The following is a 20,722-nucleotide window of genomic DNA, read 5'->3' on the forward strand; positions in this document are numbered from 1 at the left end:
TGATGAAATCTTTATGTGTTACCTAGTGCTTTATGGCTTTTTTATTTTGAGATTTCAACCCAAGACCCTTCGGTTATGCTAAAGCGACCACACTGTCCGGCTATCTCATTCGATCCTAGTGCTTTATGGTTCACAGCTTTGCATCTAGGAAATTTCTGTTCTCCATTTTTTCTGTCCTCTTCGGCTTCGAAGCATCATTTCTTTGTTTAATTTTTTTGCCACCAAATTCTACTGAGGTGGAGCTGTGTACTAAATGTAACTTTCCTTCTTGCTGCTGTTCTCGTTTGCTGATATTGTTATCATTATTTTTCCACCCCATCGATTATTGCTTCTATGATTTGTGAACATGCTTGTCCTGCTTCATATGGTGCCCTTTTTGGACGTCTCATTATTGTTTATATTTTTATTTTTAAATTTACTAACATTTTGTCAGTTTTGGAAAGTTTTGTTTTTTAATCTCTCAAGATTTCATGTGCTGAGAAAATGTAGAAATGATTATAAATTCCCATTGTTCTTTGTTTTTCTTCCACCATACGCCACTTTTAGGTCGATAGAAGTATTAACAAAAGGCAGAGTTATATGGTTTGCATGAGATTCAGATTCAAACTCAGATTTGCTTTTTCCCTTTAGGGCGGGTGATAAAACCCTATCTTCTCATAAAGCCCGTTTGTTTTGTGCAATTTTCATAGAAAATTGCTGAGTTGGCATCCCATTCCCTCCCTTTTCCACCATGAGTGAAACAAACATCAATTCATCGTGACAGGAAGTTATATGCTGGTGCTGGAACAAGTGGACCCCAGCTTTTCTTACCACCTACCACTTTTCATATGCAAATCCTTCCATACCTCCCCTCACACGAAAGCATTCCCACTATAAGGTTAAGCTGGCAGTATTTTTTTTAGAAATCTGTGCCCCTTTCCCACGAAAGGTTCTTCTTTTCCATGAGAATGAAACAAATAAGTGGCTTGGTCCCCGCAAAAACTAAAGATCCATATATTATTTTTCTTATATTTGCAGATAAGGCTGGTAAACAGCTAAACAAAAAGAATAGGGCATGTTCGGGCTTGACTCGTTTACTAGTAGATTGAACTCGTGACTCGGCTTGTGTTCATGTTTACCCAAGCCGAGATCGGTTCTTGAATGAGATGAGTCAAACACGAGCTGGCTAAAAATATTCCATGTTATTTATACATGGAATACATATATTTTTTATATACTACACTTTATATATATATGGCCTGTGATAGCATAAAAACACATGACGATCCCTTATGGAAAAAAATGATTTGCTGAAACAGGAATAAGGAAAAATCTTGTTTTAATAGCTCCTGGTGCACCAGCTTGACTTGGGGGATTGGTGATTTAGTAGCAGTAAGCGGCAAAGCAGCTTTGTTACCTATTTCATTGAGAACCACAGATTTTTTGTTACATTACATCATGCATTTACGATCCATATAATTGTATCAATACTATTGAAAGGTATTCTCACTACAAGAAAATTGTTAATTAGCGACAGAAATTAGCGACGGATTTTTCCCGTCGCTACTTAGCGACAGATTAGCTAGAGATAGAATCTGTCGCTAATTTGCGACGGATTAGCGAGGAAACGACTTTTATCGCTAATCTGTCGCTACTTAGCGACGGATTAGCGACTGCATGTTTTTGTCGCTACTTTTTATTACAAGAACACCATTTTAGCGACGGATTTAGAGAGGGAACTCTGTCGTCGCTAATCCGTCGCTAATTAGCGACAGAATATATTCCGTCGCTTTTTTGGTATTTTGGTTTCGCGACGGCTTAGCGACGGAATTTTTCCGTCGCTAAGCCGTCGCTAAATGTCGCGTAAATCCCTAATCCCATCCCTCTTTCTCTTTTCCCTGTTTCGCTGTATTGCTCCCTCCCGCCGCCCGTCGGCTCTCGCCACCGTCCGGCCACCGCCGCTCGCCAGCCGGCGCTCGCCAGCTGCCGCTCCCCGTCAACCTCCCGCCACCGTCCGGCGAAGCGCAGGTAATATTCTTCTTCTTCTTCTTCTTCTTCTTCTTCTTTTTCTTCTTCTTCTTCTTCTTCTAAACGCAGGGGGTACGCCCCTTCCCTGCCGGAAACGCAGGGGGTTTAACCCCCTGCCGTGCTTTCCGGCAGGGGGGTCGACCCCCTGTGTTTCCGGCAGGGGGGGTCGACCCCCTGCTGGAAACGCATGGGGGGTCGACCCCCTGCCGGAAACGCATGGGGGGTCGACCCCCCTGCCGTAAAGGCACGGCAGGGGGTCAACCCCCCATGCCGGAACTGCCTTTCCGGCAGGGGGTTTAACCCCCTTCCCTGCCGGAAAGGCAGGGGGTTTAACCCCCTGCCGTGCTTTCCGGCAGGGGGGGTCGACCCCCTGCGTTATGCTGCCTAAGTGACTTGTCAAAAAAAAAATTCTGTTTTTGAATGCCTATGCTGCCTATATGAATCGTTTGAAAAATAAAATCTGTAGTAGGAATAACATGTTGCCGATGTGTATTGCTTTTGAAAAAAACAATCTGTTATGAGATATATTATGCTGTCTATGTGAATTGGTTTCAAAAAAATCTGTTTTTTAATGCATATGCTGCCTATGTAAATCAGTTTGAAAAAAAAATCTTTAGTAGGAATACTATGTTGCCTATGTGTTTGTTTGAAGAAAAAAAAATTGTTATGAGATACCTACGTTGCCTATGTGATCTGTTTTGAAAATAATTTTTGTTATGGATACCTATGCTGCCCATGTGATCTCTTTTTAAAAAAAAAAAAAGTTATTATGTGATCCCTATGTTGTCCATGTGATTAGCTTGAAAAAAAATTGTAATATGTGTATATAAGATGTCCATATGGTTTTAAGTGTAGTTTGCATATATGTTGTCCATATGGATTTTAAGTTGAAATTTTTTTTGTAATGTATATATACAAGTTGTCCATGTTGTTCAATTTGTTAGTTTGTTAATGTCTACTAGTAGTTAGTTTTACTTCAATTTGTTTTCTTGAAATCTGGTTAGTTAGAGTATTTCAATCTATTAGTCTTTTATAATTATATTTTTCTTAGATAGATTGGTATTTAATGTTCTCACAATCAGTTAGTTAGATTAGGGCTATTTGAATTCTTTATGATAGTGGTGGTTAAACGGAGTTCACATCTTTTCTAGTAAACTAATTGATTGATTTACTATTCCTTTGCTAAGTAGTTCAGATTAGAAATTGTCTATGACTTTATGTTAGTCGACTGGTTCAACATGTTATAGCTGGTTTGTTAAATTAGCATCTTCTAGTTAGATTTGGCTTAACATATATACTATTTTTCTTTTCTCTTCTTTCAATTAGTTAGAGTTGTTTTAATTTGTTTTAATTTTTTTAGTTAGTGTTTCATCTTGTTTCATGATTAGTTAGTTTGTTACTTAATTTGTTTTGTTTTTTTGCAGATTTTTCAACGGAACCAACTCGTGCTCGGCCACCTGTGGTAAGTAAATGACAAAAACAATGCAAATCGGGTAAATACCCGTGGTGAGTAAGTGATGCAAACGTATCACATGTTATTTAATTTATTGAATGCAGCACTTTATTGTTCACACACTCACTTAGTTGTTGATATCTAGGACTGCTTTGTTGGAGTTCGGAGATCATGCTGAGCATGATTTTAATGTAGAAATATGGAAGTGTTCTTATTTTTGGAGTACGGAGTCCATGCTAAGCATGGTAGTAGTTAGTGAGATATTGAAGTGTGTTTGCTGCAGGTACATGTTTGCCATTTATTTGATATGAATGATTATGATGTATTGCAATGTTTGATGTAATTGTATCCATGCTTGCATGTAGTTACTTTCAATTTGATTTTGACTTCCATGTGAAATTTTATAATAAAAGCTTGCTTCAAATGATTTTATCATGTCATTAATAGTTTGCACATGAAAATATTAAGTTATCAATGCATGCATCAAAATTCTTGTTATTGTTTGACATAGTATATTGCATGATAAATTTGATATTTTCTTCATCGTCGCATTCTGATTGTTTTTTTCTTAATTCGTTAGGATACTATTCGTAACATCATACGACAGAATGACTGCAAACCGTGAATGGATGTACCGTAGGATAGTGGACAATGAGTTATCGCATGAATATATGGATGGTGTCGATAGTTTTATTGAATTTGCAACGGCGAGTGTCAGTACGGTAGATCCCACAGGTCGGATTAGGTGTCCCTGCAAGATTTGTAAGAATAATCGATTTGTAGAACCTCTTGGCGTTAGACATCACCTATACAGGAAGGGTTTTGTGAGTGATTATCAGAACTGGGCGTTTCATGGAGAAGAATTTAGAAACGATTTTGATGCACGGGTGAATGTGGTGCACGATAATCCATATACGAATTTGATATTTGATGCTGCAGGAACAGAACTGGGTTCTGCTATGAGTTCTAGTGATGTAAGAACTGTCGTAGATGAAGAATCACCAAACGATGCAGCTAGTAGATTTTATGATTTACTTAAAGATGCTGATGAGCCACTTTGGAACGGTTGTGAGAGTCACACTATCTTGTCTGCAGTTCTTCAACTAATGAATTTGAAGTCCGAGTATAATTTGAGTCAATCATGTTTTGACCGTTTGTGCATGATTGTGAAGAGTATGTTGCCTAAAGATGAGAAATTGCCACAAAATTTCTATCGTGCGAAAGTTATGGTCAACGCTCTAGGTATGGGTTACAAAAAGATTGATGCTTGTCCAAATCACTGCATGTTGTATTTCAAGGAGCAGGAAAATGACATATCATGCTCGTCATGTGGGCATCCTCGGTTCAAGCCAAAGACAAGAGGCAATGGTAGCACGAGATCAAAGGAAGTTTCATACAAGTCGCTCCGCTACTTTCCTATCACTCCTAGATTGCAGCGATTGTATATGTCTTCAAAGACAGCTAAACACATGAGATGGCATGCAAATAAAGTTCGACACGATGAAAACAAGATCACGCATCCTGTTGACGCTTCAGGCATTGACGCTTCAGACATGTTATAGAGGAAATAATGGAGTTGACTTACTTAGGCATGAATAACAGGGTTACGGTATTCAAGTGTCATTGGTTTGATCCAACTGCAACAAGACTCGACAAAGCTTCAGGCATTGTGGAGGTGAATCATAAATCCAGGTTTGGAACATATGAACCATTCATATTAGCCTCGCAAGCTCAACAAGTTTATTATACTTCATATCCGAGTATAAAAAAGTCAGATAGAAATGAATGGTGGGCAGTTTGCAAGGTGAAATCCAAACTATACCCCGAGTATGATCAGTTACAAGAAGATGAGTTAGCTGAAGACAGTGATTACTATCAATCAGATGATGTCTGTGACTTCGCTTATGGTCACGATGTTGCGCATGATATGCATGTCATATCTCCATTGGCTGATGAAACATTCATAGAGGAATGTGATCCAAATGATGTACCAAGTGGATGGGCAAACAATGAAGAAGAAGAAGAAGAACAAGAAGAAAGTCAAACTAGTGACGAGGAAGAATTCTCAAGCTAGTGAGCAAAATCTTATACTACAAACCTCTATTTAAATGCATTGTAATACTTGATGTGAGTTGTATTGCAATACTTGGTGTGAATGATTAAAAATTTTATTTCAATGTATTGTAATACTTGATACGAATGATTCGAATGCATTGTAATACTTGATGTGAATGATTTCAATTATCTGAATGTATTATAATTTATGCAATTAACGAATGATTTGAATTAGTGCAATACTTGATGTCAATGATTTGAATTATTTGAATGCATTGCAATGCTTGATGTGAATGACTTGAATGCATTGTAATACTTGATGTGAATTATTTGAATGTATTGTATGACATATGTTATTTGTTAGAATATGGTTCGTGGAGGTTATAGTGGTCGCTCATCCAGTAGTAGCCAGGCTCAACCTTCATCTTCACGGGCTCCTGTGATAGGTATATCATATAACTAATTAGATGCTTGATTAGTTCAAATGCACATTCTGAGAACTTGGTGTGTATTTTTTTACAGGTGATGTTGCGCCTGTACACGACCCACCTACACCAGTTGATCGCACAAGTCAACAGCCAACACAGGAAACAGGGTCTTCTCAGGCTGGCACAAGAAGACTCATTCGAATAGTGTATATCGATAATCGACCGTAAGTATTTTGTTTTCAATTATTGCATATCTTTTAAATATTTTATATTGATATTTACTGTGTAACAATTCATGTGCAGCACGAGGTTTGAGCCACAAGAAGTAGTACGGGAGATTAGGAATTCACTTCTTCAACATCTACCAGGACCAGTTGCTCAATGGAAAGAGTACCCAAAGGAGGTATTAGACAGATTGTGGTCCTCATTCATGGTATACAGTTGTTCCTCATAGTTAATGTGTTTCATATTTAATTTATTTAAGCAATGTCTACTAACTTTCTGAAAATATTTGTAGGCTTCGAATCGCTTTGCAACTACGGTGGAAGAAAATGATGCAAAGAAGGTGTGGCAGAAGGTGGCTGCCAATCGATTTGCAGACATGCTGCACACTATGAAGACTGCAGCAAAAAAAGCATCTGGCGTAGTAGATGATCCATTACTGTGGAAGGGCCATGGTCCTATTACTATCAGGAGAGATTACTGGGATGAAATGTGCGATATGTGGGCGGGAGATGCATTTAAAAATCGCTCTGCGAAGGCTTCACAAAATCGATCGAAGATGCCCGAAGCCCATCTACACACAGGTGGATCTAAGACATTTGGGAGCCACCTAAACAAAATGGTAACTCATCAATATATAATATTAATTTTATAAGTATAGTTGCAAATTTGTGTACTAAATCTTTTGTCATTTAACTTCGCAGGAAGCAGAAAAAGGAGGCAGTGTACCATATAAGGATGTGTTTGTAGAAACACATAAACGGAAGACCACGGGAGTCTTCGTATCAGAGAAAGCGAGAACGACAACGGTATGTATTAATTCTATTAATAATCATTGCAATATATATGCAAGTCATCATAATGTTATCATTAATTATTAATGAATACTTTAAACATTATTTTGTAGGAGGCATATGAGCAACAAATGGTAGAGCGATATGGCGAAGACGCTACTCAGCATCCATCATTTGATCCTACAGCATGGGTGACTGCAGCAGGTGAACCCAAAAAAGGTCGCGTGTTCGGGTTTGGGAGTAATATGAACACTTCACCAGTTATTGGTTCTTCCAGTTACGGCTCACCAACTTCTTGCGCCGACATAAGCTCCAAGCAGCCGACTATTCTTTCCGGTGATGATGTACGCGAGATCATTAATGAATCACTGAATAACTACTTCCAATACACCGTCGCCCCCTTTCTCCGAAATGAGATCAAGGCCGCTGTTCAGGATAGGGGATCTTCGATTCCAGGTCCCTCTCAGGTATAATCACATATATAGTTTTTTTGACTGTCTTAAAGCACATCTGAGCATGGTAGAATCACATATAGAGTTTTTCTAGATGCCTTAGAACACATATGAACATGCTATAATCACATATTCAATTTTTTTACTGCCTTAGCACACATATGAGCATGATAGAATCACATATATATATATATATATATATATATATATATATATATATATATATATATATATATATATATATATATATATATATATATATATATATATATATATATATATATTTAACTTTTTGTTTGTCTTAGAGCACATATGAGCATGATAGAATCACATATAAAGTTTTTTTGATTGCATTAGAACACATAAGCATGCTATAATCACATATTCAGTTTTTTTACTGCCTAAGAACACATATGAGCATATTATAATCACATATTCTGTTTTTTGACTGCCTTAGCACACATATGAACATGCTATAATAACATATAGAGTTTTTTAACTGCCTTAGAACACATATGAACATGTTATATATCATTTATGATAGAATCACATATAAAATTTTTGGCTTTGCCTGCCTTAGAGCACATATGAGCATGCTATATTCACATATTCAATTTTTTTACTGCCTTAGCACACATACGAGCATGATCGAATCACATATATAGTTTTTTGCCTACCTTAAAGCACATCTGAGCATGGTAGAATCACATATAGAGTTTTTTTATATGCCTTAGAACACATATGAACATGCTATAATCACATATTCAATTTTTTGACTGCCTTAGCACACATATGAGCATGATAGAATCACATATAGAGTTTTTTTATTGCCTTAGATCACACATGAGCACATGATAGAATCACATATAGTGTGTAATTTATTTCATTATATTTTGTTTATCAATACTGACTGTTCTTTTCTTGTGTAGGCTGCTAGCGATAATCAAGGTAGTGGAGCTGAAGGGACAGATAAAGACAATGAACAAGAAGACGCACAAAATCTTGGCGATGATTAGAGGACTGTGTTGAAGAAGTTCTGTTTTTTTTATTTTTCCTAATTGTAATTGTTGAATTGTAAATAATTAAACTTCTTAGTTTTAAGGTGGAACAATTAATTATTATAGATACTTGTTATATAAATTTTTTTGTGTGGTTTGTTTTTTATTTACAGGAAATATAAATTGTACAGGAAATATAAATTGTACAGTTCTCGGTAATTAATTTTTAAATAAATTTTTTTTGATTTTTTTTCGTTTTTGCGACGGATTAGCGACGGATGATTCCGTCGCTATTCATATTAATCTAGCGACGGCTTAGCGACGGAATTAAATCCGTCGCTACGCCGTGGTCGTCGTTTAGTACCGGCGGATTGGCGACGGAATATAGCGCTCGTTATTCCGTCGCAATTAGCGACGGACTTGGCGACGGAATTATTTCGTCGCCAGTTAGCGTCGAAATATTCGCGACGTAAGCATACTGTCGCCGCGTTGTCGCTAATCCGTCGCTAACATGGTTAGCGACGGATTAGCGACGGAATGTGGTCGTCGCTAATCTACTGCTTTGTTGTAGTGTCTATTTGCCTGCAGTTTTCATTTGACACTTGATAAAGCAAATCTTGGTTTTAGTTTCTTTTGTGACAGACCCAGAAGTGGGGAAACATTTTAAGTATATGCTTGTGATCATGTAGTGAATCAGAAAAGAAATAAATGGTTGATATATTTAAGACAATTATGTATTTTTACAAAATATCGTGTTAATTCATCATATATGGTTTCGAGGGATGGACCAGATATGGGCAGTTCTAATAAGATCTCATTCTTGAACAAAAACAATTTTGTGATTTATTCCATCTATTCCATGATCGGAACAAAGGGAGATACATGTTGCGCCATGATTTTGATTTAAATTTCATTCGAAACTGATTGATTGGCTCCCACCACAACCTGCAGAAAATTCTATGATACTGGTAACCTCCCATGGAGGCAAAGTAAGAGGTTAAGATTGAGTCTCAACTATTGATAAAGCAGTCATACTTTCTTCGCCTAAACGAGAATTTGGTTTAGTGGCTCTTTCCAAAAGGCGAGAATGCAAATAAAAACAGTTGCCTCGATAAGCCTAATTGTTTCTGCGAGACCAACATATTTCTCTAGAGAAGTAGTAAATACTTCTGCTACGAATAAGAGTTGTGATAAGAAATGATGATCAAAGGTGTAGTACTACTTGTGGTAGCGGTCCTTATATATTGTATTAACAATTGAAACATGGTTGAAAGAAAAAAAAAATCTATTTGATAGGGCTTCTTCCTATCCCTATGAACTCCATTGGACCCAGAAATGATACATTGATAGAATTTTTTTGTCTCCCAATACCAATAAGTTGATTGTTTCGCAAAGCTAGAGTTCTAGCACACAGAAAGTCGAAGCATATACTTTATTCGATACAAATTGTGTTTTTTGGGGGATCTGTTGTGATAATGAGAGAGATTTTTGCATATCCACCCAAATGGAGCAATAATATTAGAATCCAACAAATCGGCTTGTTCTTTAGATAAAATAAGAGTTTTTTCTCTTTTATTGTTATTTATGAGTTATAGCTATATAGTTAAGTTTTTACCATGTATTAGTATTAATAGTCATTAAGGATTTCGTTCTAGTATAATAGTGAGATATAATAGACTGTCTAGGTTCAACATTTATGATTTTGCACAGCATAACATGTGCCACTTAGCATTGGCAGATTTTATATATATATATATATATATATATATATATATATATATATATATATATATATATATATATATATATATATGTGTGTGTGTGTGTGTGTGTGTGTGTGTGTGTGTGGTTAATCTACCATTGAACCAATTAGGTTTAACATTAGATGGATTCAAACTTATGAAAATGACTAAAACACACTAAAAATAACATTTTTGAAAATGCAAGTTTATTTTTTTAAGCATTATAGGTCTTTTGAACTTGGAGGGAATTGAAAAATCAAACAAAAAAGTAACCTTGCATTATCAAAATGCCATTATTTTAAGGGTGTTTTAATCATTTTCATAAAGATGAATCCATCTAATGTTAAACCTAATTGGTTTAATGATAGATTAACCTATATATATATATATATATATATATAACAAATGATAGTTCACATTTTATGTGTATATATTTTACATAAAAAAATATATTTTATCTATACGAGCTCTCCCGAGCCAAGCCAAGAAGAACATGTGTTCAGGCTCAACTCATTTCAGCTAAACAAGCTGCTCATTGTTAAAATGTATCATTCAACATTTGTAATATTATATATATTTTATATATATAAAGTATAATACATATTCATATATGGTATATATGCATATGTATTATCCTAATTATATATATATAATATATATTTCTCTATTTATAGGCATAGGGGTAGTTTAGACATTTCCAGTTTTACGCATATTCCATTTAGAATATGTTTGTAATTTTATCTTTTATTTTATTTTTTATTTTTTCCTTTTTCGTGGTTTGCGCAACCTAGGGTGGCTCCCCAAAGAGTCATTGGGGAGCCCCCAACGGTCACAAATGTGACCGTTGGGGGCTCCCAACGACTCCTTTGGGAGCCCCCTAAGTGGCTCCTTTCTTGTGTTATAAATAGGGTCTCCCCCTTTGTATTTTCAAATTTCTTGAGGGAGCTTATGCTCCATTGTAATGGGTTTTTTAACCCCTTCTCCATTATTCTTCAATGATATGCAACTTATGACTTTATGTCATATTTTTCCCTTTTTATGGGTTTTATGTGTTAGCACATTATGTGCTTATGTTGTTTCCCTTTAATGGGTATATTTGCACTCCACGTGCATAAGTATGGGTTCATTATTCAACCCAATGTATTCCAAGTCACTTTCTAACATGGTATCAGAGCGAGGTCACGATGGGGTTGTCCTTTGGTGCAACGGAAAGCGTGTCGCTCAAGAAATGGTGAAGTATTCATTGCTCTTCCTTTTTGCTTTGAAGTTATTCGGTATGTATCCCTTTTCTTAAAGTATTATGCATTTGAAAATATGTTTCTTGCATATAGTTTGTTCGTTTAATGGTTATGATAGTTGAATTATGTCTTTTCACATTTCGTGTGCCCGTATATTTTAAAATTATCTCCCTCAAATTTGGTGATATAATTTGTGTTTATGCAAAATTGTTGTTATAAAGCACATTATTGATTATTGGACTTTTTGATTCAATTTTTTAATCGGTCTTCTTTTCTTTGAAAAATGATTCCTTAAGTGTTTATTGCCTTTTTGTGGCATTTATATTTGTCCATCACATGTTATTTAATGCATCTTTTATTTGGCCATATTATTGTTATATTAGAGATGTTTGTTGAGGTGAGTTATGGGCACCTCGTGTTATATCATTTTAGTTTGTCCACCTTCCATATTATAGATGGTTGTTGAGGTGAGTTATGGGCACCTTGGGACTCTAAAATGATTTGTTGTATGATCTCTAATTATGAGTGTGTCACTCATTTTTTCTCTTGTGGCCATTGATATTATGGATGCTTCTATGTAAATGTGATGGACATATGGTGTATTAAAACCTTAAATGTTTTAAGGTATATTAAAAATCAAGGGTTTTGGGATTATTGCCCAACCTTTTCTTGTTTATGAATCTTATGAGTGCATTTTCACATTTATGATTTTGTGTTCTTGTGATTTTGCACAAGTATTCTAAAGTGTTCTTGGTGTGTGTATGTTCACACATTTGTTCTCAAGAATTTTATTTTATCGATTATAGTATCATGTTGAAGATATTTTTTACATGCATGTTATTGTTATGAAAATTCATATTGTTTTATTCGAGGTTTATTTTCATTACAAGTTTATTGCCTCAAAAGTCTTTTCCTTTTATGCCCATTATCTAAGTGTCATCATATGTAGACAAGAATTTTATTACACCTTCGTGTGTTTTTAGCCCTTTGTTGGCTTTTACTCTCTTGGTCTAGTAGCTGAACACACTTGTCTTGAGTGTTTTTATATGTAGACAAGGCACGTTGATTCACACCATGGTGTGTGATTTTTAGCCTATGTTAGCGTTTGTGTCCTTGTTCTAGTCGCTTAAGATGTATGCCCATGGTTGGCTTATTTCACTCATTTCAAGTGCTATCATATGTAGACAAGAGATGTATTATGTTTTATCCCATGGTTGGCTTATTACTCTTGTTCTAGTAGCTGAACATACTTTGTTTTAAGTGTATTTTTTACGTAGACAAGAGATACTTTTTAGTACATGTTGGCATGTATTCTCTTGTTCTTGTCGTAGATGCACTTATTTCAAGTATTATTATATGTAGACAAGAGGTTCTTTTATACATCTTTGTGTGTGTCTTTGGCCTTTAATGGCTTTATATTCTTGATCTAGTAGCTTATACACTTGATTTATGGATTTTGGAGGACTAATGAGGAAGATGTGTGTAATGGATAAACTATTATTGAAATTTGCAAAATTTCATTCATGACTTGTGTTTTTCAAGCAAATCATATTTTTGATATGCATATCAAGTTGATTTCTTAGCATTTAATCTATATATTAAGTGCTTATGGTTTTTGCCACCCTTATATGCAAAATGAGTATTATGTATGTCTTTCATAAATGATTTTAAAACCTTGTGAACTCTTGGGTTTATTTTGCCTAAAGTATGCTTGGAGACTTTGTTTCCCTTATTTGGCACTTCATTACATGTTTGAAGCATGTTCATTAATGAGTATTAATTCATTTCATGATAAGTATATGCATATGCTCTTTATGGCCTTTTTGGGCCCTCATTCAATAAAGCATATGTATTTTATGCCTCTTCGTAGGCTTCTTGTGGTATCCCTTCGTGGATCTTTTTGTTATTCCTCATTTTGGGGTTATATTTGTCTAATGCTGGACCTTATGAATGCATTATGCATTCTTGCAATTTATTTTTGCATAATGTGCTTCCGCTCATTTTTTGTTTTAACATAATGTATGATTTAGAAACTTTGGTTTTCTAAATTTTTCGTTTCATGCTAAAGTAATTATCATATTATACATAAATTTTGCACCTTGTTAGGAATGTTCCTTTTTAAGTAAAGTGCAAAGGTATTTTTTACTTGTTCTTTGTTGGTTTCTTTTCTCAGGATCTTGTAGATAAGAGAAAAGGAAGTCTCTTGGATAGAAGGTGCTCATCGATAAAGACATTGGAGGAAGATATTTACAATGGCATTCGTTCTGAAGGCTCTTGAAGCTTTGAGATTCTTCTTCTTGCCGTCTTCAACCTTTTCGTTCCCCCACGCAAAGCTTGAGGGGGGTGTTAAAATGTATCATTCAACATTTGTAATATTATATATATAAAGTATAATACATATTCATATATGGTATATATGCATATGTATTATCCTAATTATATATATAAAATATATATTTCTCTATTTATAGGCATAGGGGTAGTTTAGACATTTCCAGTTTTACGCATATTCCATTTGGAATATGTTTGTAATTTTATCTTTTATTTTATTTTTTATTTTTTCCTTTTTCGTGGTTTGCGCAACCTAGGGTGGCTCCCCAAAGAGTCATTGGGGAGCCCCCAACGGTCACAAATGTGACCGTTGGGGGCTCCCAACGACTCCTTTGGGAGCCCCCTAAGTGGCTCCTTTCTTGTGTTATAAATAGGGTCTCCCCCTTTGTATTTTCAAATTTCTTGAGGGAGCTTATGCTCCATTGTAATGGGTTTTTTAACCCCTTCTCCATTATTCTTCAATGATATGCAACTTATGACTTTATGTCATATTTTTTCCTTTTTATGGGTTTTATGTGTTAGCACATTATGTGCTTATGTTGTTTCCCTTTAATGGGTATATTTGCACTCCACGTGCATAAGTATGGGTTCATTATTGAACCCAATGTATTCCAAGTCACTTTCTAACAGAACATGTGTTCAGGCTCTCCCGAGCCAAGCCAAGAAGAACATGTGTTCAGGCTCAACTCATTTCAGCTAAACAAGCTGCTCATGGCTCAACTCACCAGCTATATGAACTGATCACAATTGAGTTCATAATGAGCCAAACCGAGCCGAGTCACGAGCTGCTCTATTTGTTTACCAGCCCTATTTTTAGATTCCCTAAATTGATTATATGCTTCGGGAGTTTGTTGCCATATAATGTCCTGGTCATGGCTGGGTTTTTGTGAGTCAAGTAGATGGAAGGGTCCCTTTTTTTTCCTTTTTATGATGAGGTACCTGCCTTTGATCTAGGAACATGGGTCACTTAATGGGCCCACTTCCTGGATAGTAAACTCGGTGAGTATCCTAGCCCGCAAAGGACACCTACTAGGCAAATCATACTGGTATGATCTCAGGCACAATCAGTACTAGGTAAGATGGGGTTCCACTATCTTATCAGCACTGCCCTAACCAATGGGTGACCAGGGCTGGGCTTAGATGGAAGGGTCTATCTGAAATAGGTGAACAAAAACTTTTTGTTGAGCAGCCTAACATGGTGCTCTTGGGAAGGCTCCTTCTTCCTTTCTGGGAAGTGTGGGCCAAGCGGGATGTTTGTGACAAACAAATATAAGTATTCTTGAATAATTTGATAGAAAAACGTAAAAATAAAGGTTCAAAATGTCCGATCTCTCGACTGCTGCATTTATTTTTAGGTAATTTCGTAGTTTTTGTTCTATGATGAGTTGTTAGATGCTTCATTTTTCCACTGAAACCAAACTTGAACTTTTATTTTGAGGTGATTTCATAAGTTTTGGTCTGTGAAGAGGGAGTAAATTCGACGGAAGAATTCATATCGTCAACAAGTTTAGCTACAGAAACAATGTTCTTTTTAATATTAGGAGCAAGGACATTTGACAAATGAAGTGAGGACTTTGACATAGGAATATGTGCATTGCCAGTATGACTAATGGAGTGATAAGTTTCATCTCCCATAACTATACTACCTTTTTCAAAATAAGGCAATAAGTGAGATAACTTACCCGCATTACCGGTAACATGTGTGGCGGCACCTGAATCAACATACCATTCGCCTTGTTCATTTTGCTTGATCGTCATCTGTGACAATGCTGATAACAAAAGTTTTTGCACATCTGTGGATGGCACTTTTGTGTCCACAGCAGTAGTTGATTTATTCTCAATTTTGTTTAGTTTTCCTCTATTCTGTGGATTGAACCAACAATCAGCTTTCACATGTCCTCTTTTGTTACATAAGAAACAAGTGGGCACTCTCCTCTGATTCCCTGTATTAAAAGCTCCTGAAATATTAGGTGTAGGTAAGATACCACGTCCTCCCTGCCCGAAACGTCCACGGCCTCTGCCTCCTTGATACCCTCCATTCCCTCGTCCAAAACCTACAGAAGTGTCCATTGCCAAAACTGAATGAGGACGAGCTGACTCATTTCCTTCTGCCCTTTGCTTCATAATCATCTCATGCTGAAGAAGTTTCGCTTGGAGGTCGTCAAAAGTGGGCAAGTGAGGAAGGCAGGATAAAGTTGTGGTAAACATGTCAAAATCAGGACCCAATCCATTGAGAAGTTGTTGAACTTTATCTTTATCTGCAATAGCACTTCCAACAACAGCCAATTGATCAGTAATACTCTTCAAGTGGCCTATGTATTCCATGACGGTCATGGAGCCTTTCTTCAAACTTTGAAATTCATTTTTTAAGTACATAATTCGGGCTTCTGATATCTGAGAGTATGTCTGAGACAGCTTACTCCACAGATCTGCCGCAGTGCAATCATCTGAAAGAGTAACCAACACTTCTTGAGAGAGTGTTGACGTAATATAAGCAACCAAAGACTGATCCCGCTTCCTTCAAGCTGTATACTCTGGATTCTTAATAGAAATGGTAATTGTGTCACCCTTCTTATCCTTGGTTTCCTGCAAAATAAGCCGTGGTAGCATAGGAACTAAACCACCCAAATGTTCATCGAGATCCTGACTCTGTATAAAAGGATTTGCCTCTTCCAGGTCAAAAAATTAGAATGAGTAAGTTTTTCAGTAACGAGCTGACTCAAGAAATTGGCAGAGGGACCAGATGACGAAGAGAAATCCATAGCAGTGAAACGATGAATAAGCAAACAAGATGAATAGAGGAAAAATACATGTACTACCAAAAGTGTTGCACAAAGAACACTAAAACAGCAATAAAGGAAAGAAGAAATGGAACCAACACAGGTCTGAAAAACAGTCGTTGATGTTGAGGAAAAGATGGAATCAACACAGACGATGGAATGAAGAAGATAAACAAATGCCAATGAACGAGAATAATAAAAATGGGTAACAGAAAAGAAAAAGCCAGATGAGCACGCTGAAAGGAAAAAGGGGAAAAAAAAAGGACCACCTTTCAGAAGATGAGATTTCAGATTCAGAAGATGAGATTTGAGATAAAGAGAAGATGATCACGCTGAAACAGTCCACGCTGGGTGTTGTTCACGCTGAAGAATCACGATCTGTCAAGTTTCAGAACTTCTTCACGCACAGGATTAACCTAAGCTCTAATGCCATATCAAATTCATTCACAGGAAATAAGGAGAGAGAGAGAAATTCACAATGGCTTGGGCGGCACTGCAAATGCACGACCTCCAAAACCCTAAACATTATAAAGTAAAAACATATACATATTACAAGAATGCCATTAATGAGATCCTATTTAACATGTGTTTGATATAATATGCGTATGGATCTGGATCCAGATCCATACGCATATGCAAATTGTATTCTAACAAAGGGTATTGTTGCTTCTGCAATGTGTACTTCAGTTGAGTGGGCTTGTTAATGAAATCTAACACACAAATGAAAGCCCTTTTATTGTTCAGTTCTACTTGTGCATGATATTGTGTTAATATTGTATTACACAGTGGTTGCTGAATATGTTCGTCATCAGTAGGGTGGACAAAGTTGAATTATGCTTAGCTCTCTGCAAAGGATTGTTTTTGCTTTTGAGGATATAAAATGAAATAATTGCATGAAATGTAAGGTTTTCATCATCAACTCTTCTATAATCATGACACTTTCTTCTTTGACCCTCACAACAGTGCCTTCTGACCTATGGCACTCTATTAAGTCAATGCTATCCAATCTGTTTTCCTGACAAAATTTTGAGATTTCCAGTGCCGCACAAAGTTTTGATTACTAGCATACACTCTTTTCTTTTTCTAATTTGAGAAAACAGCATATGGTTTGTTTAGCTCATAGATGCTGCCCATCAACCTGTTTCAATACGTGCACAGATGCACACACTAAGAAGTTATCAGCCTTTTCATTATGTAGTGGCACTGTTTTACTGTGGAGTCATGCTAAGGTCTCAGTGTTGAAAAGCTCATGTTGGTGTAATTGTGTGGTGGCATATGGTTAGGCTTTGCCAGGCAAAATTGCATTCCAGCGGCATCAACAGTGGTTGCAAAATGCAAGGACCCGCAGTGCGAGGCATAAAATAATGAAGGTATTTTTTTTTTTTTTTGGTATTATCTACTTGCTATTTTTTTGGTTTTACATCTTAAACTATGACTTCTACTTTGTTCAGTTCTTGAGAGAGCAGGCTGCACTCTCAGCTACCGAAATAACAGCAGATGCAGTTAACAACTTTGTTGCTGATCTCAAGTGTGGGGTTGAAACAGTGAATATAATTTCAGATTCTTCCACAAAAAGCAAATCAATGTGGAAGAAAATACTCATGAATGTATCAGGTTTATCAAAAACTAGAAAAGCCCATGATGATATTCTGCATGTCCAAAGTAGGGTTGGCACACCAAAGGTGAATGGAAAACATAACAAGAGCATAGAGAAAATGAGCTTGAAGGTCAATGGAGAGTTTCTGTCTAAAGAAAAGGGTCTTTCTGGGTTGATACAGAAAAGCAGTCCTGTGTACGGAGAAGTATTGGCTGATCTAGAAACTTGGCAGGCTGAGAAGGTGGCGTTCTGGCACAATATTGAAGGACAGTCCATTCAATGGTTTTCTGTTGTTTCAATCAACCAAAGAGGTGATATTCTCTCCATTTCAAGTCATATTTTTGGTTTTCCAATTTTTACATCACCAAGTCAAAATTTTGCCCAGATCATCACATACCAATCTCGTTTACTTATCCCAGATTGTCATCTTGCGGATGCAGTGTATGATTTTTATTCTAGATGCCTACGTTAGACGTGCTTGCCTGATCAAATTAATTTTTTTATTCTGTATTTGTTCGAAAATTCCTCTTGATTTGTACATTACCATAGAACCTGCTGAACTTAGGTCGAGTGTTACAGTAGTTCAATGTAGTGTCATGTCCAAAATGAGTCTTGATTTTATTTGTAATTGGTTTACGATGCTTCAATGCTGATTGGTTCCTGCATTTTATTGAAACAGGGATGATGGCGGAAGTAACTTCTGCATTGACAACAGCTGGTATAATGATTTGTTCTTGTCTGGTGAGTAATTCATTCTTCTTTTGGTTGATAAAATGCTCTTGTCAATTATTCACATTTTCTACTTTAAATGAGCAGGCAGAGATTGACAGGAGGAAAGGAATGGGTGTCATGCTATTTCACGTGGAAGGAGACTTTGACAATCTTGTACTTGTTTCTTTACCGTTTATCCTCCATTCTCATTTGACATTGTCGAAAGTCATTACATGGCTTGCTAGCTTCTCAGGATTGAGTTAGTGTGCATATGGCAACTGGGGCCTACTTAGGTAGGTTGACATGTCCATCTTGTTTTTAGCTCATGCAAATAAACACAAGTTGTATGATTGGCTAGGTTGATTAAAGAATCAATTCAACACAACTTTCCAACATTAAGTCATGCATTAACATCCAAAGGGCAAAGCAGTCTACGTATCTAGGCATGCAAAGCAAACGGACACAGTTCCTACAGTTTGTCTGATGCAATCCACTTTGTACATCTTTTCAGGCAACCGCTTGTTCGAGCATCGACTTGATCCATGGTGTTCTTGCCTGGTCTACTGGTTGTAGCTGGCAGAAATCGGAAGCTTCGGAATATGGATTTCTTGAATGTTAAACTATTCAGTGCAGGTTATCCAAATGGAGTTCAACCACTGATATCTGGATATACGAAGCTAATGTCATAATTGACCAATGTAGTCACCTTTCCGGAAAAATGTTGACCTTCAGGAAGGTAAGTATATTAAGTGTACTGATATGGTTCTCAAATACCATTGTTTGTTTCAAGTACCAATATCATAGAGCATCTGCGGGGACTGTATATAAGAGAGAAGTTGGGTAGTTTTGTGTCTATGGTAATGCAAATGTCCATTCCTATTTGTTTTTTGTTAATAAGAAGAGCTAATAATTATCATCTCTTTTTTTCTTTACATAAGTGCAATTTAAGATAGTCATGATTAATTCTTGATGATCTGCATTTAGGTGCTCAATCTGACCAGAGTAGTTTTTGAGTTTTCATGCCCTTCCCCTACCTTTGTTGGGTATCCACAAAACCGTATAGGTGCACCAATACAAGCTCAAAATACCAACAGAAGTACCAGGTAGATGTAGGGGTGTCAATGGGTCGGGTTTGATTCGAACCCAGGTGGAACTAGACTTGGACCAGATTTTTGGGTATGGTATTGGGTCCAGAACCAGGTCTAATTGGGTCCACTATAAGAAAAACCATACCCGGATCCAATAAGAACTACATGAACCATACCCTGTAAAACTATATTTTTTATCATTTTTACATTGAAAATTTGTGGGTCTTAATCGGAACTCGGGTCGGGTCTAGGTCTGGTATAAAATTTCACAAACTATACCTGGGTCTGTGTATTAATCAGACCTTCTTACCGGGACCCGGGTCTTAATCAGGTCTTCTTATTTATCACCATACCTGGACCCTATAGCCTTTGGTTCGGGTTGGGTCTAGGTAAACCCCCTAGGTAGAAGTATGGGACTTGCACCAACCTGCGCATCCCCACCATGAGGGGAAAACCACGGTTCGCGTAGTGAGGCTCGGGAGAGATTGATGTTCTGCCGTATGACCCACCTCCAAGTGGTTAAAACCCTTTAGCCGTTTTCTTTGTCCGCCACGGAGCCTGCTGCTTTAGCCTTAAGGCAAATGATGTGCATCTGAGTATCGAACTGTCAATGTCTTTCAACTTGAATGTTTTAAGCTGATCCTAACCACCTTGTGAGCCTCTCCACTCCACTCTTATTAATGTTAAGCGTGGGAATGAATTCAAGCTGACCTTTTAATGGTTACACTTTATATCATGGGCTCGGTTGAGAGTCTTGATGCTTGGCTGGTAATGGAGGTTACCAACTTCTTTCACTCCAACGTAATTTTAAATTTACATGCTAGTG

At 36.7% G+C, this 20,722-nt stretch overlaps 1 protein-coding gene across 1 annotated transcript; it reads left to right on the forward strand.

The window, feature by feature from the left end:
- Window positions 1-7,204: 7,204 nt before the first annotated feature.
- Window positions 7,205-19,737, forward strand: LOC149846180 (putative GTP diphosphokinase RSH1, chloroplastic). Its single transcript, XM_089990628.1, has 6 exons — window positions 7,205-7,426; window positions 17,784-17,870; window positions 17,952-18,408; window positions 18,777-18,838; window positions 18,914-18,982; window positions 19,320-19,737. The coding sequence occupies exons 1-6, from the start codon at window positions 7,205-7,207 to the stop codon at window positions 19,425-19,427; spliced, it is 1,005 nt and encodes a 334-aa protein (XP_089846754.1). The 3' UTR covers window positions 19,428-19,737.
- The last annotated feature ends 985 nt before the right edge of the window (window positions 19,738-20,722 follow it).

This window comes from Nuphar pumila, chromosome 2 (genome assembly GCF_984573655.1).
Source record: "Nuphar pumila chromosome 2, dmNupPumi1.hap1.1, whole genome shotgun sequence".
NCBI lineage: Eukaryota > Viridiplantae > Streptophyta > Magnoliopsida > Nymphaeales > Nymphaeaceae > Nuphar > Nuphar pumila.

What these genes read in the sequence shown, in the direction of transcription:
- LOC149846180 (XM_089990628.1), top strand. Translation starts at nt 7,205, where the DNA reads ATGAACACTTCACCAGTTATTGGTTCTTCCAGTTACGGCTCACCAACT. An exon ending in CGAGGCATAAAATAATGAAG is followed by an intron (nt 17,871 to 17,951) that starts GTATTTTTTTTT and finishes TACTTTGTTCAG; the next exon opens with TTCTTGAGAGAGCAGGCTGC. An exon ending in AAGGAGACTTTGACAATCTT is followed by an intron (nt 18,983 to 19,319) that starts GTACTTGTTTCT and finishes ACATCTTTTCAG; the next exon opens with GCAACCGCTTGTTCGAGCAT.